This window comes from Camelus ferus, chromosome 4, assembly GCF_009834535.1.
Source record: "Camelus ferus isolate YT-003-E chromosome 4, BCGSAC_Cfer_1.0, whole genome shotgun sequence".
In the NCBI taxonomy this organism is placed as follows: Eukaryota; Metazoa; Chordata; class Mammalia; order Artiodactyla; family Camelidae; genus Camelus; species Camelus ferus.
Window position 1 is genome coordinate 74,951,137 of NC_045699.1, and position 23,558 is coordinate 74,974,694.

General features: G+C 63.6%; 5 protein-coding genes across 12 annotated transcripts in view; 2 read left to right on the top strand and 3 right to left on the bottom strand.

Moving 5' to 3' along the window:
- Positions 1-10,889, top strand: part of GRIN1 (glutamate ionotropic receptor NMDA type subunit 1) — a 29,650-nt gene extending 18,761 nt beyond the window's left edge. For 2 of the 8 annotated variants that reach the window (XR_004319603.1, XR_004319605.1), the window contains 2 exons: positions 419-777; positions 10,879-10,889. Coding sequence is in view for 5 of the 8 variants with exons in the window: in XM_032478987.1 (XP_032334878.1) it covers positions 419-529; positions 2,933-3,001 (180 nt within the window). In the remaining 3 variants the exon portion in view is untranslated. Of the gene's footprint in view, positions 1-418; positions 778-2,566; positions 2,784-2,932; positions 3,083-10,878 lie in introns of those variants that run through there. The other 6 variants (XM_032478987.1, XM_032478984.1, XM_032478988.1 and 3 more) reach the window with 4 other exon arrangements.
- Positions 3,829-5,132, bottom strand: LRRC26 (leucine rich repeat containing 26). The gene is made up of 2 exons (XM_032478994.1): positions 4,336-5,132; positions 3,829-4,247 (listed from the first exon to the last, which is right to left on the bottom strand). Exons 1-2 carry the CDS (start codon positions 5,000-5,002, stop codon positions 3,916-3,918), a joined length of 999 nt encoding a protein of 332 aa, XP_032334885.1. The 5' UTR covers positions 5,003-5,132; the 3' UTR covers positions 3,829-3,915.
- Positions 5,853-8,982, bottom strand: TMEM210 (transmembrane protein 210). Its single transcript, XM_032479147.1, has 5 exons — positions 8,886-8,982; positions 7,843-8,061; positions 6,656-6,791; positions 6,398-6,427; positions 5,853-6,242 (listed from the first exon to the last, which is right to left on the bottom strand). Exons 1-5 carry the CDS (start codon positions 8,980-8,982, stop codon positions 6,044-6,046), a joined length of 681 nt encoding a protein of 226 aa, XP_032335038.1. The 3' UTR covers positions 5,853-6,043.
- On the bottom strand, positions 9,309-20,225 carry ANAPC2 (anaphase promoting complex subunit 2). Its single transcript, XM_032478989.1, has 13 exons — positions 20,057-20,225; positions 19,182-19,804; positions 17,979-18,111; positions 16,805-16,979; positions 16,355-16,474; positions 15,948-16,065; positions 15,141-15,322; positions 14,692-14,833; positions 14,348-14,423; positions 14,064-14,267; positions 10,120-10,249; positions 9,731-9,966; positions 9,309-9,620 (listed from the first exon to the last, which is right to left on the bottom strand). Exons 1-13 carry the CDS (start codon positions 20,177-20,179, stop codon positions 9,408-9,410), a joined length of 2,475 nt encoding a protein of 824 aa, XP_032334880.1. The 5' UTR covers positions 20,180-20,225; the 3' UTR covers positions 9,309-9,407.
- Positions 20,226-20,270: 45 nt separating this feature from the next.
- SSNA1 (SS nuclear autoantigen 1) lies at positions 20,271-22,012 on the top strand. The gene is made up of 3 exons (XM_032478997.1): positions 20,271-20,425; positions 20,864-21,063; positions 21,480-22,012. Exons 1-3 carry the CDS (start codon positions 20,374-20,376, stop codon positions 21,585-21,587), a joined length of 360 nt encoding a protein of 119 aa, XP_032334888.1. The 5' UTR covers positions 20,271-20,373; the 3' UTR covers positions 21,588-22,012.
- The last annotated feature ends 1,546 nt before the right edge of the window (positions 22,013-23,558 follow it).

The window sequence follows — 23,558 nt, forward strand, 5'->3', positions numbered from 1 at the left end:
CACCTGCCTTTGGCCCCTCAGCCCCTTCCTGAATCTCAGTGTGCTTCCTTGGGGGTCAGAATCGATGGTGGGGCCTGCAGGCAACCCCTTCAGGGCTCGGAGGGCTCCTCCTCTTTGGGATGCCCGGAAACCAGGGGCCCCTAGGAGCCAGGGAGCCAGGCGGATCTCCCAGCAAGAAAGCCAAATGGGACACCCTAAGCCCAGCCCCAGCTCAAGCAAGGTCAGGCCCAAGAAGTGGGCAGGAGCAGAGGCCACCTGCGCATGTCCAATGGTCGGTCGGTCTATCCAGCACATGGAGGCAGGCAGGCGCGAGGGCCTGAGTGGCCAGCCAGGCCAGGCAGCAGTCCCCCAGGAGCAGGCGAGGGCAGGTGTGGCCGCCACCCTTAGCCGTCTAATCACTTATACATATTCATTTTAGGATAGAAAGAGTGGTAGAGCAGAGCCCGACCCTAAAAAGAAAGCCACATTTAGGGCTATCACCTCCACCCTGGCTTCCAGCTTCAAGAGACGTAGGTCCTCCAAAGACACGGTAAGGGGAAGAGCGCCCAGTTCCACGTCTCCAACTCTGATCTCGCCCGCCCTCCGTGTCTGTGTCCCGTGCATCAGGCGTGCCCTCTCCCCTCCCTCGCCATCCCACCACCCCCACCGCTGACTGCCCTGGCCCTTCTGCCCTCACCTCTATCTGCCCAGCACACTAGGTCTTCTCTCTCTGACTCTCTAGACCTTCCTCTCTTGGTCCTTTCTCCTGCTGGCCCTCACTGGGTCCTCTCCCCGTGTGTCTCTGCGTCAGTCTGCCCCGCCATGCCACGACACCATGCACCATCTTGAAGCTGTGTCATGTTGTTGGTCAGCCAGTCAGGCTCATCGCCTCGGGGCTGTGCCCGGGGCACCAGGAGCCCAGAGCCACCCTGTTCCAGGCTCCTCACCTGTCAGGAGGCCACACCACCTCTCTGTCACGTCCGTTTCTCCAGCCTCTCCCAGAGGGGCCCGCCGCCCTCTCCCTCCCTGCGACGTCCGTGGAGGGGTGGCTGTGATGTCCCATCCGTCCATCTGTCTGGCTGCCAGCCCCGCCACCCAGACACCTGTCTCACGTGTCTCACCAGAGCCATGCCTGTTGCACCCCCTCCATGTGGTCTCTGTGTGGGCCGGGGCTGAGGGCCGGGCCTGGCTCCATCTGGGTGGACGGCTGGGGCCTGGAGTGGGAACAGGCCCTTGGCCACAGGGGACCGTCAGGTGGGAATGGGTGGGACCTGAGTGGGTGGCTCCCACCCCAGGCCGAGCAGGGGCCCTGCCAGAGGCGTGCTGGCAGCACCAGAGGTCTGAGAACAGGCAGGGGTGGCCCTGCAAGCCGTGGGCACTGAGGCTCCCAGACAGGGGCCTGGGAAGGAAAGGCCTCCCCGGAGAAGACCAGCGCCTCATCTCCTGACCCCTGGCCTCTTCATAGCCAGGCCTCCCGCCTGAGCCAATGTTCCCTGCCCTGCCTTGGGCAGCCCCTCACTGCCCCAGATGTGTGCACTTGAACCCCAAACCTGACCCAGCCCCACTAGAAGCATCCCCGGGTGAGGAAGGGGCCACCAGAGCCAGCACTGCCCTCAGCCCAGTGGCCTCCCTGCAGTCCAGGGGCAGATTGGCCTCCAGCCCACAGGAAGTCCCCAGTTCATAGGCAGCATCACCCCACAGGGTCATGCTCAAAGGTGGGAGCAAGATTTGCAGCTTCCTTCCCCACCCCAGCTCATGGGAAGAGGGGCAGACACAGGACACAGACAGGGCTTGGCACAGCCATGTGAGTCCAGGGTGAAGCCACCAGATGCACTGAGAGGGGCCCATGAGGCCTGGCTGCTCCACTTCCCAGAGCTCAGCACGGGCAGGGTGGGTGGACAATGAGGGTCTACGGGGCTGGGAGCACAGGCCTGGGGTTGTCTAAGCCCAGGAAAGTGGGTAGAGCCTGAGCCAGGGACCCCACCAGGGGGTGCAGAACCAGAGAGGAGCAGGGCTGGGGGGAGGCAATCCAGGGAGAAAGAACGCCAGCAGACAGCACTTTGGGGGCAGGCAGCTGAAAGGGGGAGCACGAAAGTCCTGCAGGCCATCAGCCACTCCCTGAGGGCATCACTGAGTGCCCCCCCCAGCCCCAGCCTGGAGCAGACACACACGCCCCTTAGCTGGTCCAGGTGCAGCTCAGAGACACTCACGGTGCCTTTCCGGGGACACGCTCCCAGCAGACTCCTTGCCCAAGCCTCCCTGGGCACCAGGGATCCTCCTCCAGGCCAGCTCTGGTGGCACATGGCATCTGGGGCTGGCCTGCCCTGCAAGGGTGACTGGGGACACTGCCAGCTTGGGGCTGGGTGGGGGAGGGCAGCCCAGCTCCCACTGTTCCAGGCTGGGCGCCTGCTCGGAGGGAGGCCTGGGTGGGGGGTTCTGTCGGGAGGGGTGGGGTCAGTCCGGCTGCTGAGATCCTCTGCCCCTGTCCTGTGGCCGGTCCGGGCCAGGGCGGCACTGGGCGCTCAGGGCTGGGGTCCCTGGCGGCCGGCGGGGTTAGCGGGTATTGATTGTTGGTTCTTATTTATAGAGCACCGGGGGTGGACGCGGCGCTTTGCAAAACCAAAAAGACACAGTGCTGCCGCGACGCGCTATTGAGAGGGAGGAGGGCCAGCTGCAGATGTGTGCCCGTCATAGGGAGAGCTGAGACGCCCTGCCCGCCCTCCTCTGCCCCCCTCCCCCGCAGACAGACAGACAGACGGACGGGACAGCGGCCCGGCCCACGCAGAGTCCCGGAGCACGACGGGGTCAGGGGAGGAGCGCCCCCCAAGCCTCCCCCAGGCCGCGCCCGCCTGCCTGCTGGTCGGCCGGCTGGCCGGTCCACCCGTCCCGGCCCCGCGCGTGCCCCCGAGCGTCGGGCTAATGGGCGCCTTGTCTGTGTATTTCTATTTTGCAGCAGTACCATCCCACTGATATCACGGGCCCGCTCAACCTCTCAGATCCCTCGGTCAGCACCGTGGTGTAAGGCCCCCGGAGGCGCCCACCTGCCCAGTTAGCCCGGCCAAGGACACTGATGGGTCCTGCAGCTCGGGAAGGCCCGAGGGAAGCCCACCCGCCAGAGACTGCCCACCCTGGGCCTCCCGTCCCTACATCTGCCCTGCTGCTGGCCGGCAGCCCCTACTGGACTGAGGCACGGACCAGAGCGGCTGAGGACGGGCCAGAGCTGAGCGGGCTGGGCAGGGCCGCAGGGCACTCCGGCAGAGGCAGGGCCCTGGGGTCTCTGAGCAGTGGGGAGACGGGCTGACTTGGCCCCAGGCGGAGGGGCTTGGAGCAGAGACTGAAGCCCCATCCTTCCCCCAGCCACCACCAGAGCCACAGTGGGGGCCCTTGGCCACCCCCTCCCACAGCACCCGCACCTCACCGCCTTGCTCCACCTCTCCTCTTCTTGCTCACGCCCCTCCTCCGCCTGACCCCATCCTCCGAGCTTGCCCTGCCTTTTCCCTTCTGCAGACCCTGACCCTCCCCCACAGCTGGCAGCCGCCTCCCAGGGGGTGCTCCGGCTCCCCATTGCCTCCCACCTTCTCTGGACTCTGCAAGGGCTGAGCCTTCTCTTTGCCTACTCTGGCCTGCAGCCCAGGATGGGCTTCCCCAGACGCTGGCTCAGGACTGTCCTCAGCCCTGCGCCCCACCTTGTACAGGCCCAGCCCCTCCCGTGTCCCGGCGCGTGCCTTCCCCCAGCAGCCTGTGTGCAGCCGCGGGCCACCCATCTGCCCCAGGGGCCGGGCGCGCACCGCCCACCCCCGCCCCGATCCGGTGTGTGCAGTGGTGATGCCTAAAGGAATGTCACGAAAATTTCGATCTGTGTCGCTTGTTGATGCCTGCAGGGAGTGTGGAGGTGGGCACGGGGTAGGGAAAGATTCGAGGGCAGCCGCGGCCTTCTCAGGCTTGGGCAGCGGCGTTCTCCGTGCTCCCCGGGTCCGCAGGCGAGGCCGGGCCGCGACTGGGATCCGGCAGTCTCCTCGGCGGGCAGCGGGCGGCGGCGGCGCGGCGGCGGCGGCGGCGGCGGCGCGCGCGGCAGGCGGTGAACACGGAGCCCAGAGCCATGCAGGCAGCCAGGCTGGCGAGGAAGGAGAGGGGCCCGAGCGCGTAGACCACGGCCAGGTCCCGCGGGGCAAGGGGCTGCCCGCAGTGGCTGAAGGCGGCTTCGGAGAAGGCGGTCAAGGGGCTGAGCGTCAGCCGCCCGGGCGACACGCAGAGCAGCGTCTCGGCCTCTGCGGGACACAGGCACGGAGTCAGGCGGCAGCCGCGCAGTGGCCCGCCCCGGCCCGCGCCGGCCCGCGCTCGCCCCCAAAGGCTCACCTGGCGCGGGCCGCGGGTGCCTGCGCAGCCAGGCGCAGAGCGGGCGCAGCGCGCAGCCGCAGGCCCAGGGGTTGCCGCGCAGGCCCAGCGTGTTGAGAGCGGGCAGGCCGGCCAGCAGGCCGGGCGCGAGCGCAGACAGATCGTTATCCTGCAGGCTGAGCGCGCCCAGCAGCGGGAGCGCGCCTAGAGCCGCGGGCTCCAGGCGCGCCAGCTGGTTGTCCGCCAGCGAGAGGACGCGCAGCGCGCGCAGTGGCGCGAAGGTGCCGGGCACCAGCGCCTCCAGCTGATTGGCGCCGAGGTCGAGCTCCTGAAGCGCGCCCAGGCCCCAGAAAGCCCGCGCGTGCACCCAGCGCAGTCCGTTCTCTCGCAGGTCCAGGCGTAGCAGCGCGCCAGCGCCCACGAAGGCGCCAGGCGGCAGCGCGCGCACGCGGTTGTGGTCCAGCAGCAGCGCGCGCACCGGCCGGCTCAGGCCCGCTGGCACGGCGAGCAGCGCTCGCCCCGAACAGTTGGCCTGGCCGCCTGGCGCGCACGCGCACGCCTCGGGGCAGTGGGGGGCGCCCTGAGTTCCCCAGCGGGAGGCCGCCGCAGGCGTCTGGGTCCAGACTGGCCACGGCGACAGCAGCAGCAGCAATAGCGGCCGCTGCGAGAGAAAGGAGGGTCTCCGCATGGGGGCAACAGTTGGGAGGCCAGTTGCCTGCGTGTCCCCAGAGACCGTTCGTCCCGGCAGCGTCCGCACAAATGTTAACTCTCCAACCGGAGAACCCTCAGTTCCTGTCCCACGACTGGTCTCGCGCCTAGGGCGGAGGCTGGGCACCTAGCCAGCACCCGGCACTGCCAGCCACCTGTCCCAAAGCGCCAGGCTCCTCTTGGCTCCGTGCCAGCAGCAGCATGACTAGCCTCCACACCCCTCCTCACCTGCTTGGTCCACCACCCAGTGCCCAGGTGAGGCCTGAGCAACTGAACCACACCAGCCCCTGCCCCTCACCTCCCAACGAACTCATGGATGCGACTGCAGAATGGAACACAGTGCAGCCTGCTCCTCACCGCAACTCTGCCTGTCTCCAGCTTAGCAAAGTGATTCTAGCCAGTAGCTCCCACCAAGTAGCCCCCGCCTAGGGGTGGTCCGGTGCCCGTGGTGGCGATTGTTCAGGCACTAGCACAGGATAGGGGCCTGAGCCCAGGGGATAGGCTGTGGGTGGAGGGGGGCTGCACACCTGAGAAAGGGGAGGTAGAGTCACATTGGCCCCACTCCGCCCTCCAAGGGCTCTCCCAGAACTTCAAGGAGATGGCACAGGTGGGATGGGGCACCAGCTTCCAAGTCCTTCTGTCAGATGCTTCTCCCTCTGGAGTCAGCAGAGCTGCAGGTACTGTCGTGGCACTTTGCTGGGGTGAGAGTGGGGGTGAGGTGGACAGGGACCCAGGGGGCCTGCCAACTTCATGGGACAAAGCAGCAGGAAGATGCAGGGAGGAGCTTGGCGCAACAGGACAGGAGGAAATGGAAACACAGGGTGCGACTCCCGGCCCTGGAGGGTGGACAGCAGGGGCCCAGCATAAGCACTGGGCACCCCCACTGAAGACCCAGGAGATGACCCAGGGGTGCGCAGCCCCCTCCCCCACCACAGGATGCATCTGCACAGGCGCAGGGAGGACAGCACAGAATCATTAAATATCATTTAATTTCCCATCCCCCAGCTGCCTGAAGCCCTACTCAGGTGGCAGGGGTTGTAGGGGGTGAATCCTCTAGGGTCATGGAGGGGGCCATTGAGTCTACGGCGATGGTCATGAGGCCTTGATCTTCCAGGGGTGGCATCATGGGGACCCCAAGTTCAGGGTCCATGAGGTGGGACTCCACGTGCACCGTGTGCAGGTCCATGTGATCTTCCTGGACCCCAAAGTGCCCCACCAACCTGCACAACATGGTCCAGGTTAGGCCAGCTGCTAGTAGCCATCAGTGTGGGCTCATGAGGCCTCGACCACCCAGGACACCTGACACTTCTGTGAACCACACCGCCTCAGGGCAGGGGTACAACTCGCCCTTGGATCCTCCCCTAGGGTCACTCACCTGCTGTCCACGTGTCCGGGGCATGTTTCACTGGGGGAAAAAGGTAAGGTGTGAATCCCAGAACAGTGGAGTTGGTCCCCCGGAGCCCAACAGCGCACCCCACCCCTCTCCCCAACCCACAGTCTGGGAAACGCCGTTCCCAAGCCCCTGGTGACCCAACCCAGGGGAGGGCCCTCTCGTGGCCAGACCAAGGGCCTAGCGTGGACAGCATGGCCCTGCGGCCCTCACCCACCCGCCCTGGCCCTGGGGGTCACGCACCCCTTGGCTCGAATGACGCCAACTGCCACGATGACCAGGGCGCAGAAGCAGCTGGCACTGACACCTGCCAGCACCACCAGCAGGGCAATGAGCGCCTCTCGGCTGAGGCCAAGGCTGCACTCACAGTAGGTTCCAGCTGCAGAGACAGGGTCCACATGGCCAAGGGGCCGTAGTCACCTGCCAGTGGCTGACTCCTGAGGCCACCCCCCACCCTGGCGGCCACCAGAAGGACATAGGAGAGGCCGTGGCTGGGGGGGGGGCAGAGCTTGGGGACATGAGGAGGCACCTGCAGCAGGGATGAGCAAAAGGGACAAACATATCAGGCCGAGGGGGTTGCCGACCAGGCAGGAGTCAGGCTGGGGACAGGGGGCCATGTCCAGCCCCCGGCCCCACGCCATACCTCTGGACGGAACTTGTCGGAAGGCGCTGACCTCACAGTGGAGCTGTGAGGCAGGGTGGGTGGGGGCAGGGCCTCATCTGGTGCCTCAATGCCCTTAGGCCTAAGAGCCCTGGGCAGGCAGCCCCGGGGTAGGGCAGGTAGGGTGGATGGGGCGTCACTCTGGAGGGCTGCCCTGGCCTCCAGGGGAAGGCGCTTTGTGGTGAAGGGGCAGGGCCTGCACTTAGGCCCCTAGGCTCATGGAGGAAGTGGCCTGGAAACCCAGAGAGGTCCACAGTGGGCAACCCCAGGCCTTAGTTTCCCTGTCAGAATAAGGGCTGCAGCAGCTGAGGCAGGGCCTGGGGTCCTGCTACCTGTTGTCACCACCCATCCCCAAAGGCTGGGACAAGCAGGGGCTGAGGGGCCCGGGGCGGGCCTGCACCCGCTGCCCCCATGCTGGTCCCAGTGATGTTCCCAGAACACCCTGTAGGAGCAGGTGGCTCAGAAATGATTGCAGCCAGCAACTGAGGCTCTGGCTCGAGTGTGTCTTCACGGGGAGAGCCCACTGCCCCTCGGAGGTCTGTTTCTTGTGCCACTTCCCCTGACCAGGTAAGTGGTGCCCAGAGTTGTCACAGGCTGGCATGGTTGGGGTTAACCTAGCTCCTCCCTGCCTCCTCCCCTTTGAGGCCTCCTCCCTTGTCCCTAAGGACATGCCAATCAAACCGCCTAGGCAGCAGGAGGAAATACCCGCCTTGTCCTCGCAGGGGATGGGGTTGGGGGAGGGCACAGCTGGGCCGCAGCCAGTCCTCACCACTGGGGACCTCCCTGACTTTCACACAAGTGTCCTCTTCTGGTGGCAGTGCCTGGCACACCTCTGCAACTGTTGAGTGATGCTGTGACCTGAGACGCTGGGTTTTACCACACTCGCTCGCAAGCTGAGTCCAAAGGCCCAGGAGCCCGGGGGCTGGCACTGCCACCCTGCTAGGCCAGTCCAGCAGGTCTGCAACCTGCTTAGGGTGACAAAGGTACACTCAGCCCGGTACAGGCAGGAAGCCCCGCTTCTTGTAACCAGGGCACAGCCTGCCTCAGAGGAGATGGACAGGTGGACCCCAAGGGAGAGAGCCATCAGCCTGCCCTCAGATCACTAAGGCTACGTGCCTAACCCCTGCCACTTCCTCCTTCAACCCCACCCCCAGGCAGAATCCTCTGGAGTAAGAAGGAAAGGCCTAGAAGCCAGACCGACACTAAGGGCCCCTGTGCAGAGCAGGCCAAAGTGGAGAGGTGTGGGTGAGCACTGAGGAGAGGACTGGCTGGAGCCAGAGGGAGGGTGGGGGCAGCGGGCGTGGCTCAGGCCTGGCAGTGCACCGAGGGCAGGAGCAGGACAGTGGAGACACTCGTTCCAAAGAGTTTTTGTCACCTGCAGGGACAGCACCACCAGGACAGAGCAGTTCCCGCCAGACAAGCAAAGGTCTTGGCCACGGAGGCTGTGGCACCCAGCACAGCTCTGAAGGCCTCAGGCCTCGCAGAGCCAACACCTTCCCCACCTCTTGGGACCTCAGGGCGAGGGCCGTGCCAGGCCCCCAGTGCCGGCCTGGCAGGACCCTGCACCCTGGACACAACAGGCCTGTGCAGCAGGACACCTTGTGCTGGGAACACTGAGGCCCCAGGCGTGCTTCCTGGCCCCACATCTAGGGCTGTGGAAGGAACTGGCCTTTCTGAAAGCTCACTTCATTTTAAGCCCTGAGCACCGCCGCTGCCTGACACTAGTGTGGGACAGGTGGGCAAATGCCTGGTCCCTCTCACCACAAGGCGTGTCCCAGGCAGCCCCTGGTGCTGGAACTGAGAAATTCTCACCAGGGGCTGCCTCATACGTGGTGATGGAGCTGAGTCCCAGCAGCAGCCTTGGGGCTCTCAGCCCAGCAGGTGGCCACCAGACCCTTAGGCCAGGCATAGATCTCCCTTCAAAGGTCAGAAGGGTGAGGCTGGAGCAGGAGGCCCCTCTGGAGGGCAGCTCAGGAAGGTCTCCCAGGCAGCCAACCCACAGCAAGCTCCCGCCTGAGCCACCAGCCCGGCATGCGCCTTGGCTGGCTGGAGTGGCCTGGGAAAGCCACGTGCCATGACTCCTGGTGGGAGGTCCAACACAAGTGTGCGGCTCCCCTCATCTGCCCCTGGGAGGAGGGGGCAGGCTCTGCCAGCTTGACGTGGAGAGGCCGGTCTGGTGGGAGAACCTCGGTCACGTGCCCACGAGGGGCCCACAAAGCCACCAGGACAGTGAAAGGATGAAGAACCACCTGCTTTACTCGGCACTCGGGGCTGCGCGGGATGTAGGGATGCCCCCGCCAGCGGGACCGGGCAGGGTAGGCCCGGCGGGGACGGTCAGCTGCAGTTCTTGGGCAGGCGGTAGACGCCGGCGGAGTAGACAAGCTGCTGGTCCCGCACCTTCTTCTGCAGGAAGGCCTGGAGCTCGGGCAGGTCGATCTCGGCCAGCGCGGGGCCGGTCACCACGAACATGCGCAGCATGCTGTACATGCGCTCCAGCGACAGGCTCTCCAGGTTGGTCAGCATGGCCTGGATGTACGTCCAGAAGAGCTGTGGGGTACAGCGGCCAGGTTGGCTGCCGCCTCAACGCCCTGGCACCGCCCCTGACGCCCCACCCCCACGCCCCACCCAGCGCTCCGCCCCCAGCCCCGCCCCCGCACCAGCAGCTCCTCCTCCTTCTGGTCGGCTTGGGAAGCCATGCCCGAGTCGCTCTCGTCGTCACTGTCGATGAGCACCATGTTGTCCCGGTCCTGAGGCCGCTCCTCCTCCACCACCGAGAAGGTGCCGGCCGGCTCCTCGCGCAGCACGCCCTGCTGCAGCCACACCGACATGCGCCGCCGCAGCAGCGCCACGGGCATCTTCACCGCCTTGCTCAGCTCCTCCAGGGTCCAGCTGGCTGCGGGTAGGGGTGGGCACGCTGGGCGGGGCTGGGCCTCCCTCGGCCTCGCCAGCTCCGCTCAGCAGGACCCGCCCAGAAAGGGGCCTGGGAGGGGTGGCCCCAGGCCATCCACCCTCTGCCAGACACTGAGCAGTGCCCTGGTGGGCTCACCTTGGTCCTGGAAGTACAGCAAGACCACCGCCTGCACAGGAGTGACAGCCACAGACAGGGTGCGGTCGGCCAGCTCCACATCCATGGTCACCAGGCCCAGGGTGTGCTTCCAGCTGAGCGTCCGCATGGCCTGTGGAGCGCTGGGGTTAGCACAGGCAGCCAGGCTGGGCTGGCTGAACTAGGCTTGGCTATGCAGCACCGGGTGAGCAAGGGGCTCCCTGACCTGCTTCCCCATCCCTGAGCAGGCAGGTGGACAGGCACGTGGCGGGGCTCCAGTTCCCACATCCTCAACCAGCACAATTTACTGAGAGCCACTGTATCTCCGAAAGAGATGTCCACGTCTTAATCCCCGGAGCCTCAGAATGGAACCTGACTTGGAAACTGGGTCTTTGCAGAGGTCATAAAGATGAGGTCACCCTGGAGTCACACGGGCCCTAATCTAATCCAATCGGTGCCCTTGTAAGAGGGTAGACGGTGTGCAGGCAGACACAGGGAGACAGCAGCAGGGACTGGAGGGACGCAGGCACCACCAGAAGCTGGAAGAGGTGGGAAGGACTCGCCCACAGCCTCCAGGAGCAGAGCCCTGACACCCTGACAGCCGACTCCAGCCTCCAGAGCTAAGCGCCGTCTCAGCCGCCTGGTTAGTGGCACTTTGCTACAGTAGCTGCAGGGAAGTGGCACAGAACTCAGCCCTGGGAGGGGGTGCTGCTGTACAAATAATCCTTTTTTAAAAACCTGGAAAGGGCTGTGGTGCTGGAGGATCGGAAGAGGCCGGGAAAGTTTTGGGCCACGTGTCTCAAGCCTGGGATGCCCTCTTATTGGTAGAAACACAAACAATAAATGTCATTCTGCTGAGGTCTGTTTAAACAAGAAACGTATCACTGGAAACTGGAGTAAAGGTGGCCCTTACTAAGAGGTGGAAGAGACCTGTTCTGTTGGGTGGAAAGCAGAACTTCTGAGGGATGGACTTGGATATTTGGCTGAGATTTCCAAGTAAAAAGTGGAAGGTGCAACCTGGTTTCTCCCCACTGCCTGCAGTAACTGAGAGGGAAACCGAAGGAGCCGGTGAGCAAGAAGGAACCAGCACCTGGTGATGTGGACCTTTGCCCACACACTCCATGGACAGAGCCAAGAGCGTGGTCCCAGTGGGGAGCTGTGTCAAGGTGACGCCAACCAGCAGTGTGCGGGAAGCTGGGACAGAGAGGGTCCATGAATGGTGTGAGAGCCCCAGTCTAGCAGACTGGGCACCGTGAGCCATACAGAGGCCAACGAGGTTTCTGAGGATTTCATGCCGCCCTGGACAGAAAGGGAGGGGTGGTGTGGCTCAAAGGGCAAAGCTGGGCCACAAAGCTGAGTGGAAGTTCCTCCACTAGGTTTCAGGCTTGCTTAGGCCTGGGGCCCTTTGTTCCCTTCCGGATTCTCCACGGGAGTGCCTGTCCCTCCACTGGACTCTGGAAGCAGAGAGATACTTACCTGGCTTCATAGCTGAAGAACTGCACGCCAGTGCTCACACTGCCCCAACCTGGACGCTACTTAGACGCTGAGCTGTGGGGCTCTGCACTGGGGCTGCAACAGCTGACTTTTGGGGATGCTGAACTTGGCTAAGTGTACTTTGCATGTGAGAAGGACATGAATTTTGGAGGCCAGAGGGTGGACTCTTATGGGTTGAACTGTGACCTCTAAAGAAGTAAAGTCCTAGTCCCCAGGCCTCAGAACGTCAGTGACTGTATTTGGAAATCGGGTCAGTACAGATGTAGTTAGTTAAGACGAAGTCATACGCGAGTAGAGTGGGCCCCTCTTCAAGTTACTACTGGTCTGTTGGTAGAAGAGGGAAACCTGGACACAAAGATGCTGGGAGAGACCATGTGACAAGAGGCCGGGGCTGCAGGGATGCGCCTACAAGCCAAGAACACTGGCGCCCCCCCACCCCCAGCAGCTGGAGGAGGAGCATGGTCCTGCCAGCACTTTGATCCTGGCCTTCTGGCTGCCAACACCGAGACAATAAATTTCTGTGTTCTGAAGGCCTACCGGCATGGTACTTAGCTGTGGCCATCCCCAGGACACAGATAAAGCCACTGGGCCGAGCGCCACTGAGTCCCTCCACTAACCCTAACCCTAACCTGTAGGGGAAAGCAACAACTGACCCCGCTTTGCAGAAAGGGAAGGGAGGCCAGGCTGGGAGCCTGCCTGGGCCATAACCAGGCACTCGAGCTCCAAGGCCGTGCCCTCCACAACCGCCTCTCCAGGCTGCAGCAGGGCAGGTGCAAGGCCCAGCGGCGGACGACACGGTCCCCCACACGCATTTGGCACAGTCCTCAGGCCAGGAGCCCAGTCGGTGGGAGGCAGAGGCACCCTGGCCACAGGCCCGACCTCTTGGGGCCTCCCTGGGGCCTGCCCTGGCCACTCCAGCGTCCGGCTGGCGTTGAGATGAGGTGTGCTGGAGTGGCCGGCATGTCGGGTCCATCAGGCTGGGAAGCATGCCGTGTCTGAGATACTGCCAGAACCAGGGTCACACTCAGGTGGAAGCCAGCAGGGCCGCTCCCAGCAGGGGTGCTGGAGAGCAGAGGGAAGCTGCGTGCCAACAGGGCAGCCAGAGGGCTGGGGGAGGGCACCGAGCATGGGTGGGGCCAGCCGTGTACCTATTCTCAACCAGGAAGAGGTGGGGAGCAGTGCTGAGGCCCCACAGAGGCGCTGCTCCGGGGGCGGGAGCGGGGGCAGGAAGCAGGGGGTGGCTGGGAGCCACCAGACTCTCAGAGGCTGCAGGCCGGCTCCTGCGGTGCTGCCACTGCCCAGCCTCCCCACCCCGGGGCCCCCCGCCCTCATCTGTCACTGGAAGTAAGGCCGCTCGAGGGACTGGCCGTCCTGTGCTCAGCCCTCCACCCTCAGATGCTAGGTTCCTCGGCCTTCATAGCAGCTGCATCTAGACCCAGGGCCACCTCACAGCAAACCTCCAGAAGCTGTCACCCCTCCTGCAGCCAGGCCTGGCCTAGCCCCCACCTGCTGCCTTCCTGGGGCTCCATCCCGAGGGCTCCCTGAGCCTCAGTTTCTGGCTCCTCACCTCCAGGGGTGTCCCAGGTCCCCCCAGGGCTCAAGATATGCATCCTGCATACCTGTGGCTCCGTTCTCTGCTCGGGTGCCTTGCATCCCCTCAGGCCTGTGGCCTCTTGGGCCCTACACCCCACTCCTCAGACTAAATGCCCCAGAACCTGCTTTTCCACCTGTCCCCAGAAACCTAAGACAGGCGTCCTAACTCCCTTCTCTCTCCCAACACGCCTCCACCTAAGCATCACCTGGAAGGAAAGGTCCTCTGTGCCACTGACCCCTGCCCATGCCAGGCTCCATCCGCCCACACCTCTTGCCTGGACCCCCTGCCCCGGGACTGCTGGGTTCGGCCCCGCCGGAGGGACAAGCGATAAACTCAGCCAATGGACCACCCTGAGCCCATGGCCCTGACCACCCACACACCCTGTGGCACTGCCCCCTCTCTCCTCCTCACCAGAGCCTTGTGGCCCAGGGCCCTGACAGCAGATGGCACAGTCCTGGTCCTTGAGTGCCCCAGGACCAGAAAGCTGCTTCCAGAGAAACAAGCCAGGGGAGGGGCGGGATGGGCACAGAAGTCAAACACCTCAAGAGCAGCCTGGACGCGCCCTGGACATGCCCCGGGCACATGCCAGAGGGGCCCCCACCCCTGACTCTTCATCGGGACAGCACAGCACCCCAGGCCCTGGTCCTGAGGTCAAGAGTGTGGACTGTGGAAGAAGCAGCCCAGGGGGCAAGCCCACCCAAGTGCTTTTGGAGAGAAAGCGCATGTGCACACACACTCCCAGGAGGGGAGGGGCGGGTGTGGGTGGAGTGCAGGACGCAGACACTGGGGCGGCCTGCACCGGGGAGGGACACCCAGTCAGGACACGGCCCCCATCGGCCCCCTGGAGGCGCAGCAGTACCTTCAGCTTCTCGTATTTCTTGCAGTAGACGTCCAGGGCCTCCCTGATGTCCTCGGGGACCTCCAGCTTCTCATCCTTAAATGGCGGCCAGAACTCACTGGACAGGATGACGGCGTAGACCCCAAACGGCGGTTGCTCCTCCACAGGCCGCTTCTCGTCCTCCTCGCGGATGTTGGCATTGATGCGGCGAGAGTCCGCCATGTCCTGAGGGGGAGACCAGGCCTCCTGAAGGCTGGGCTGGTGGGGGCGGGGACTGGGCAGTGGCAGGAGCCCCAAGAGCCCACCTTGAGCATGACCTCGCAGAAGTGCATCGGGGCCTCACCGAAGCGCAGCTTCAGCAGCTCCACGTTGCGGATCTCCCTGGAAGGGTGCGTCTCTGAGGGCTGTGGCATGCCCCCGTCCCCACCTGCACCTGAAGCAGTGCCTCACTGCCCTCCCCAGTGCAGGGATGCCCCTCAGCCAGGAGGAGAGCCAGGGAGCACCGCCCAGACCCAGCCTGCACATCCCTGGGCCCACTCCCTCCCCAGGAGGCCCAGATCGTCACCCACACCACTGGGGTGGCAGAGGGCAACCCTCGGGACTGAAGGCCACAACTCGTCCAGACCCAGAGTGGCCTGTCAGGCCTCACCGCTCAGGGCTGAAGCTGAGCTGGTGCAGCAGGCGGTCAGCCAGCAGGGAGCGGTACTCGTTGATGAAGAGGTCCTTGCTGCCGTAGATGCTGACCAGCAGGCTGATGATGTCGGAGGAGCGCCGCTTAGAGCTGGACTTCCCTGCACAGCATGGGCACCACTGGCACCTCTCAGAGACAGAGGCAGAGCCATCTGTGCCCGGGGAGGGCCCGCCCAGCGGAGCCCATGAGGCCCAGGTCTGGATCCCAGGTTGGGGTGGGGGGTGCACCAGCTGCCCTGAGATCTGCTCCTCCCCCAACCCCACGAAAACAGCAGAGGCGGGTGGGGCAGGCAGGGTGCCCTCCTACAGGTCTGGATGGGGACACAGTCCACCACCACAGCACATGCAGCAACAAGCTGGAGACAACCCCCAACAGTCCAGAGCGCAGCAGGGCTGGCAGGCACTGACCTGGATCTGCGTCCACAGGGTCAGGGACCCAGTCCTCTGGCTCGCCAGAGTCATCCTCACTGTCCTGGCCGGTCTCCAGGCTGGCCGGGTCTGTCTTGGACAGCTCAACAGCCAAGTCCCCGGTCCCATCCGAGTCCCCAGTCAGCCCCGCCACAATCTGCCGCACCGTGTCCTCCCGTGTCCTGCCAAGTGTGACTCCTCACTGCCTGTCCCACCTGACCACACGACCCCACCTGACCCATGCAGCCAGCTCCGGTCAGCCACATGCTAACAGCAAGCCCAGTAGACTTTCCCATGACCTTCAAAGTCAAAGAGCCACCATTTTCTGAGGGCAGGAGCTGAGATGATCAGACAGACTCATTTGTGACCAAGAGGCAGTAGGTGTGAGTCAGGGCAGCTCCAGATGTTACCCAGCCCAGGTCCTGAGCCTCTACTGCCCACCCTGGGGTCTCTGGGTGGCTGAGACACGGCACCCACTCAAACACGTTCTCCAACAGAGAGCCTAAGGGTTTCTGCTCCCTGTGGTAGGGAGGGCCAGGCACAAAGGTCCACTCCTCCGTGTCAGCCCTGGCCCCATGGGGGCAGCACCAGGCAGAGAGAGGTGGGGGTGTGCATGGGGACCCTGGGTTACGGGCACAGGAGCCGGCACTGGCAAAAGGGAGGAGCCCTGGCCCGGGAGATGGAGCAGCCCTGGTGCCCCTGGGCCGCGTCTGGCTCCACCACCAATGCGGGCAGCTCGGCTGAGTGGAGCTGGGAGCCCAGTGCTCCCGAGTCTGAGCAGCTCCCGGGAGCCAGCCCAGCACTCACCTCAGGTAGCGGCGTATGGGCTCACAGGCCACCTCCAGGACGACCATGGAGGGGTCCAGCACGCGCAGCGCCTTGATAGCTGAGATGTAGAGGGTGATGATGTCACACGTGTTCACTCCTATGGCCGGGAGGGCACAGGGACAGGAGGCAGCCACGCTGGTCAGGTGACTGGCAAGCCGCCACTGTGACCTCACCCCTCAGGAGGCCAGCTGCCACTCTTCACCTCCCACCCGCTCACGTGCACTTTCTCCCTGCGCTGAGTGGGGTCTGTCCTGAAGGGATCGGGCACTGCCCTTGCTCCCTATAGACTGCACAAACTGCTTCTTAACCTATTCCCTCCACAGGCCCCAAGGCTGGGAGGCTGGACCCTAGGGCTCCTGGATCTGGACCCTGAGGCTAAAAGGTACCTGGGTGAAGGAGCCGTGTCTCCAGGGCAGCTTTGAGGGACACGAGCAGCTGCTGCCTCTGGTCGGTCCGCTCCAGGCAGTACTTGAGGTCTTCGACAGCTGGCCGCGAATCTGGGAAGTCTGAAGGAAGAGGGCGGGTCCTGGCACGTGCACACAGGGCACACAGCCGCTGTGCACGTGAGAAGACACTCAGATGGGCTGGGGGGTGAGCAGCCACGCCCCCACCTGACCCCAGGGAGAGGCGCCTGCTGCAGGCCTCGTGTGGCTCTCGCACCTTTCCGTGCGCACACACTTGACCATGACTGCCCTGTAGGGCAGGCAGACAGCAACTCCCAAGGGCCAGCCCAGAGCCAGGACGGGAGACACCACGTCCCAGGTGCACCCGCCCCGACTCCCCGAGAGCTGACGGGCAGAGGCTCGGGGAGGCGGCTCCCCGGCAGGCTCGCCCACCTCGGATGATGCTGAAGAGCTCCTCGATGCGCAGGCCAGCATAGATGCGGTAGAAGAACCTCTGCACGTGGCAGCGCCACCGGCGCAGTGTGTTGCCAGCCTCTGGGGACGTGGGCCTGCTGGGGCCATCCTGCAGGAACACCTTGCCCAGCCAGCCGACCACCCTCTCAATCCACTGTCAGGAGAGCACAAGTGTGGGGATTTGGGGGCTGAGCCCAGAACAGGGGCTCGGAAAAGCCACGCAGCTACCCACCCTGCTGGCTGGCCCCAGGGCCACCTGCTCTGGAGGCCCAGAGTACACCGAAGTCAGCAGGATGAGGGGCTCAAAGGGGGCCTCCCAGGGCCTCCATCAACGCACACCCAGGCCCTTTCCACACACCCAGGGCCCACGCTCATCTCTGGTGACAGTGACTCTGAGGTAGGGCAGCAGGTCCGAGTGCACAGGCGCACCCTGGGAGGCACACGCACAGCCACCCCTTCCACACACAGGCAGCGCAGCCCTCAGTGAGGGCGCTTCCGAGCGCGCACACATGAGCCTACAGGAGACGCTGCCACACAGACCCGGGGAGGGCACGTCCTCCACAGGCTGTCTGGCCGCTGACAAGGCCGCCCAATTTGCCGCCTGGGGACAGCACATCTGCCTCACGGGCCTCCGGGCTCGCACCTGACCACTGCCACAGATACACCTGCTTTGAATAGCATACCCCTCCCCACCACTGCAGCTTCTCTCCAGTCTCAAGAAACAGGGGCTAGGAAGTGGTGAAAGACGACAGGTGGGAGGTAGGAGCAGGCTGACAGCCCCCATGCTTGGGCCCAGCTTCTGTGGAGCCCAGAGCTGAGCCTCAGACTACACCCCAACAGCGTGGACACCCTGAGGCCCCCCCAGGACACCCCAGGCTGTGACACTGCTTCCAGCCATGTGATCCCGCACGGACCTCACTAAGCACACCATGGGCTCTTCCTTGCTGTCACCAGGGTGGGCCCAGAATGACCAGCCTGCACCTAGCACCAAGACAGATGGCTTCACCCACCAGCGAGGGCCAGCTTCACCCACCAGCGAGGTCCTGATTCACCCAGGTCTCCATGCCCTGGCAACTTCTACAGCCAGGATGTCCGTTTTGCCAGAAACCTATTCTCCAGTCCATAAGGGACAGGGCCTGAAAGGCGTCCTCACCTTATGGAACTCACGCAGGAAGGAGCGCTCATACTCGCCCCGGCAGCGGTCCTCCATCCTCTCCCGGGTCACCTGGTGCAGGGTGGTGGTCACGGCCTCGGCACTGACCCGCTCCAGCAGACTGAGCCTGTGTCTAGAGGAGAGCCCTGCCCATGGAGCACACAGAGCACACCAACAGGCACCCACCGCCACCCTCAGCACATATCTCCCCACGGCCCTCCTGGCAGGGACACAGCTGCACCAAGAGCTCCAAGGAAAAGCTCCTGGGAGGACAGAGGGCTGGCAAGGGGCCACCTGCCCTCCCCAGCTGGCCCCCATGCCCACGCTGGGGCACTGGCCTTCCCCACGGGACCAGCATATCTAGCTACAAGAACCAAAGCTGCAGGAACACTCCCAGAAACACTCCTAAAACAGCAGCTAAGTGAGTTACTACTCTGGCCACACATGCAGAGATGCAGCTGTTTGTGCTTTTCAGTGCAGACCACGGCCAGTAATTGCAGACTCATGAGAAAACAAAGAACGTTTCCGTGTAACTGTCACCTGGAAGACACCCAGCAAAAGCCCTCAGGGACTCCCCGGCCCCAGCCAGCAACAGGGCCACACCCTGCGGCCAGCCGGAAGACTAGCAGCTGCGCTGCTGCCACTTCACTCAATGGGACAAGACCATCACACGTGGTCAGGCAGCAGAGGGACCACACAACAGGACCCGACTCTAACAACAAAATCCTTTCCTCCTCAAAAGGTCAGAAGGGCAACCTGTTCATCTAACATGTTGGTCTAACTTCTGACTTGCTGTAGACAAAAGAAATAGCAAGCCCCTTTTTACAATTACAGAATAGAGTAAATATCATTTCTCCACCAAAAAACTACAAAAAGCACAGCAGAATTCTACAAGACCCAAGAAATTTGGAATCACGTCATCTAAATCTGAAGCCCTTAAATCTAAGTTTCAGCAAAATATGAAACTCTGAGCTAGTGTAACAGACAGAAACACACCTGTGTTCAGGACAAAAGGTACAAACTCACAGCACATGGATGCTGAGGACTCTCCCTTTGTCATGTTCCTGGCTATCACGACAAGTAGCAGAGACTCCCAGCTCTGCCACCTGTCTCACCAGCTCTCCACAGAGGCCAGCTGGACCCAGAAGAGCAAGGAGGAGTCAGGAGGAACAGGGGCCTGGCCACGCAGGTGTGAGTACTCACAGGATCTGGCTGAGCTGGTGGAACTGCTCCAGCGCCTGGCGGCACCAGCACTGCTGTTTGTCACTGCCACAGCCTGCACACAGGGGGCTCTGCAGAAGGCGGTAGTACCGGCGGCGGGCATACCTGCTGTCCAGTTCTCCCTCCAGTTCTGGATCTGTACCTCCTTCCCCTTTTCTCTTACTCTGCATATAAACTCTCAAGAAGCGCCCATAAAGACGCTGGATCATCTCCTGAAAAGTTCTGGGGGTGGAAAAAAACAAGACGCCCCGCAACGTGGTGTGGACCTTTTCCCGAAGCCCCTGAGCGCCGGTGCCCATTAGCAAGCCCAAGCGAGTCCATTTCTCCAGGAGCTCTAGACTCCGCAGGTAGGGATCCAGGCGGCTCTCCAGCAGACCGAAAGCATCAAGGAGCAGCAGAAGGCACTGGGGCTCATCTGCACAGTTCTCGCGCTGGCAGATGGCATTCCAAAACTCTACGGAGATGTTGGCCTGCAGGTCATTCTGCAGCACCTCTACGAACCACTCCTCCAGGACCGAGTGCAGGCCGTGGCCTCGGAGAACCTCCACCGCCGCCCGGAGCTCCTCCTCCTTTGGAGGGACCGCGCCGCTGGTCCGGGAGGATGCCTGGAGTACAGAAAACTGTGGGGAGAAGGGAATACAGCGCAGAGGTGGAGAGGGCGGTGATAGGTGGGGAGAGGCGAGGAAGAGATGGAGCGAAGGGGAGGCTGCGGAAACCCCGCTGCCCTTGCTCGCACGGATGCAGGGCCGACGCTAGGGAAGGGCTGTCGAACACGGAGGGACCGTAAAGAGAGGAGGCGAGACAAGCGGACGACGGAGGAAGCCGTATGAACCCGCCGCCCTCTTCCCGGGCCTCACCAGTCCCAGTGCGGCCGGTGGCACCAGCCCGGTGCTCACGGTATTCCAGGCCACCAGCAGTTCCTGTGCGGGCCCGGGGTCGTCGTGCGCCTCAGCAGACGCTTCCTCCACCGCCGCCGCCATCTGCACCCACCAGTTCCCAGAGCCGCCCGGCGTGGCGCGCGGTGATGACGCAGGCCTGGGCGCGCGCGCGCGCGCAGCGATGACGCACGCGAGAGGCGCGCGGCGGTGACGTCAGCCGTGGTGACCCCCGTGCGCGTGCGCGGGAAGCGATGCGGTAGCGGCGGTTGGAGGGAACGGGACCCCGGGCAGCGACCATGACCCAGCAGGGCGCGGCGCTGCAGAACTACAACAACGAGCTGGTCAAGTGTGAGCAGCCGCGCGGCGGGGCCCACCGGGCAGACTGGGAGGAAGTGGGGCTCGCCGGCTTGCGGGCCTGAGCAGTAGGTGGCCCGCAGCGCGCGGTCTAGCGTGTTGTACGGTCCGTGCGTGGGTGTCCCGGTCGGGGCGGCGCGGACGCCGTTTGGCGCTGTCCAGCGCACAGCCACAGCGTGGCCCGCCCCGAGTGCTGGGTATCTGGAGAGTGAGCACGCACGGTGTCCTGGGCCCGCACCCGCGCGCGGTGCCTTCTTTAACCCCGAGACCCCGGGACGTAGGACACTGGCCTGGCTCGGGCGGAAGGTGGCTCAGCTGGCACTGAGGCCCTCCACTATCCTCTTCCCCACAAAGCGGTGGGCTCCAGAGTGGGAGGGGTGGTGTTCTTCCAGCCCTGGGCCCACAGCGCGTGCCCTTCTCGGCCTACCTTAGGCATCGAGGAGTTGTGTCAGAAGCGGGAAGAATTGTGCCGGCAGATCCAGCAGGAGGAGGATGAGAAGCAGCGGCTGCAGAATGAAGTGAGACAGCTGACCGAGAAGCTGGCCCGAGTCAACGAGAACCTGGCTCGCAAGATCGCCTCTCGGAACGAGTTTGATCGGACTATTGCGGAGACAGAGGCAGCCTACCTCAAGGTGGGGCTGGGGGCCTGCTTGCTGGGCAGAGTCCCTCAAGGCTTTCTGGCCTGGGGCGCCCCCATATAGGCCATAGGCCCACTGTGGAGTGAGATATAGCATGGCTGTCAGTGTGGCCCGGGTCCTTTTGTTTGCACCATGCTTGTTACTGCATCACTTCTACCAGACACTGAGCAACAGAGTGGCAGCAGGAGCCAGAGCCAACCTGGGCCTGGCTTCCCAAAGTGTAAGGAAGGGACTTTGAGCTAGACTCAAAGGGAAAAGGGCCCTGCAGACCCTGTCCGCCCGTCCCTTCAGGCTTCCTTGTCCCACAGCCCCTGTCCTGCTGTCCCCTGGCACAGCATAGGATGAGGGCTGGACTCCAGAGCTTTCCCACAGGAGGAACAGTGACAGCTGTCTCACATCTCTGTTCTCAGATCCTGGAGAGCTCGCAGACCCTGCTCAGTGTCCTGAAGAGGGAAGCAGGAAACTTGACCAAGGCCACAGCTTCAGAGCAGAAGAGCAGTGGAGGCAAGGACAGCTGATGGGCCCCGGATGGAGGGCCCACCTCCACTGTAGTCAGCCCCCAGAAAGTCTGTTTTCAAAGCCCCGGTCCCTCATGGCAGCAGTTTCCTTCCTTTAGTGTCTTCAGTGCTGCAGGAGGCAGCTGCCAACCTCCACTGGCTCTGGGTGACAAGAAAGCCCTTGGTGTGGCCCAGCAAGTGGGGGTCCTGGCCCTGCCCTCACACAGGTGCTGGGTCAGCCCTACTCAGGGCCTCTCTGAGGCCCCCACATTCCCTTGGGCTGCAAGGAAGGACCTGCTTCTAGTCTCAGCACCATAGGAGGTCCCTCATCTTGTTCCTCAGCCAGCAAGTGCCCAGGTCAATGGGGGACAGGCTGGGGCCCTCCTTCACCTGAGAGCTTGCCCTCGGGGCATATGACTTATCAATAAAAGTTGTGTTTGTAAAGACCTGTGCTGGCTTGCTGCCTGTGTCAGGAGTGTGCCAGACACCCCCAGACCCAGAATCCCTACCTAGCTACAGTGCAGCTCCTGGGAGGGGAGAGGGGCGCCTGGAGTGGCTTTCCCTGTGACTGGCCTTGCTGGCCTTGGGGACAGAACTAAGGGTGCCCCTAAGCATTTCCTGTGACCTTCATCACCCACTATCTTTCCCTGCCAGGGCCACTGGTCCTGTTCCCTGCCATGCCCTGGTGTCCTGCAGGAAGCCTGGCTCAGGGAGAGGCTCTTCCTGGGTTCAAGTCCTCCAACAAGGGCTGCTCCCCAGCTCTGTGATTCCAAACTCGACTCTGCGAGACAGCACAGCAGCCTCCCCGGTTGTGCCTGCCTCCCAGGCAGCCTGGGGCTCAGCCCCCCATCCTGAGTCACTTCTGGGTCCATCTGTCTTGACCTGTCGGCACCCACGGGGTTCCTGCCACCATGGTCTGGGAGGTGCAGGAGCTGGGCCAGGCAGATTGGGAAGCATGTGTTGGCTGAGAAGGTCTGGAGAAACCTGGGCCCATCCCTCCCAGGAAAATGCGCTCCCTCCCAAGCCTGGCCAGGTGGCATCTCCCATGGGCCTGACTCTCCAAGAGGAAAAGACTTGTATCCAGTGCTCAGATTGTAAGCAGCCTGGCTCTGCACAGGCAGCTGAGAACGTCTCCAGAGGCAGCCAGCCCAGCCAGGCACCAGGTCCCTAGCAGGCAGCTCTGTCTTGTCACCTCTCCAAATCCATCAGATTTCCAGGCTAGTACAACCCCAGGGGAGTGGTCTGCCTGCCACAGCCTTCCCACAGGCTCCTGTGGGCAAGGGAACCTTCTGATCCCGGAGGCGAGATCCCAGAGGCTCCGCCCACCTTCTCGATCCACTCCTAGGCTCTTGGCCTGCACTCCCATCCCTGTTACCTAGAGCCTAGGCCCCTGCACATGCAGTCCCAGGCCCCAGAGAGCAGCTGCTCCACCCCCAACCACAGCTCCACCTCTAGGGAACAGGGCAGGCACAATGAGGTCCCTATTCCGGCCAAGCGGGTGGCTGGGAAGGGAAGCAGGACACCTAGGACCATGGGGGTGGGGAGAGCCTGGACTACTGGGGCTGCGAGCTGCCGGGGGCAGGCTCCCCCGGGCACAGAAGTGCAAGCTAGGCTTCCGTCCCACCGTGTGGGTGGCCTCCTCCCCACTGCCAGTGCCTCCATGTAGCCCAGCAGACCCCACTCCTGCTCCCCCTTCTCAGCCTGAAGAACATGCAGGGAAGGTGGAGGCAGCCTCGTCCAGTGCTGTTTATTGAGTCCATCAGCAGAGGCGGGAAGACTTCCCATTCACCAGAAGCGGAGTGGCTCATGCTGGGGGTGTGGGCTAGGGCCTTGCAGTCCTACAGAGGACAGGCAGCCGGGTCAGCCCCCCACCCTGGACACACCTGACAGCCACTGGGCATGGTGTCTAGCAGGACACCACCCCTCCTTCACAGGCAGTGTCCCCAAACGAGGGTCAGGGAACGAGACCCAGACAGCCCCATAGGAAGAAGC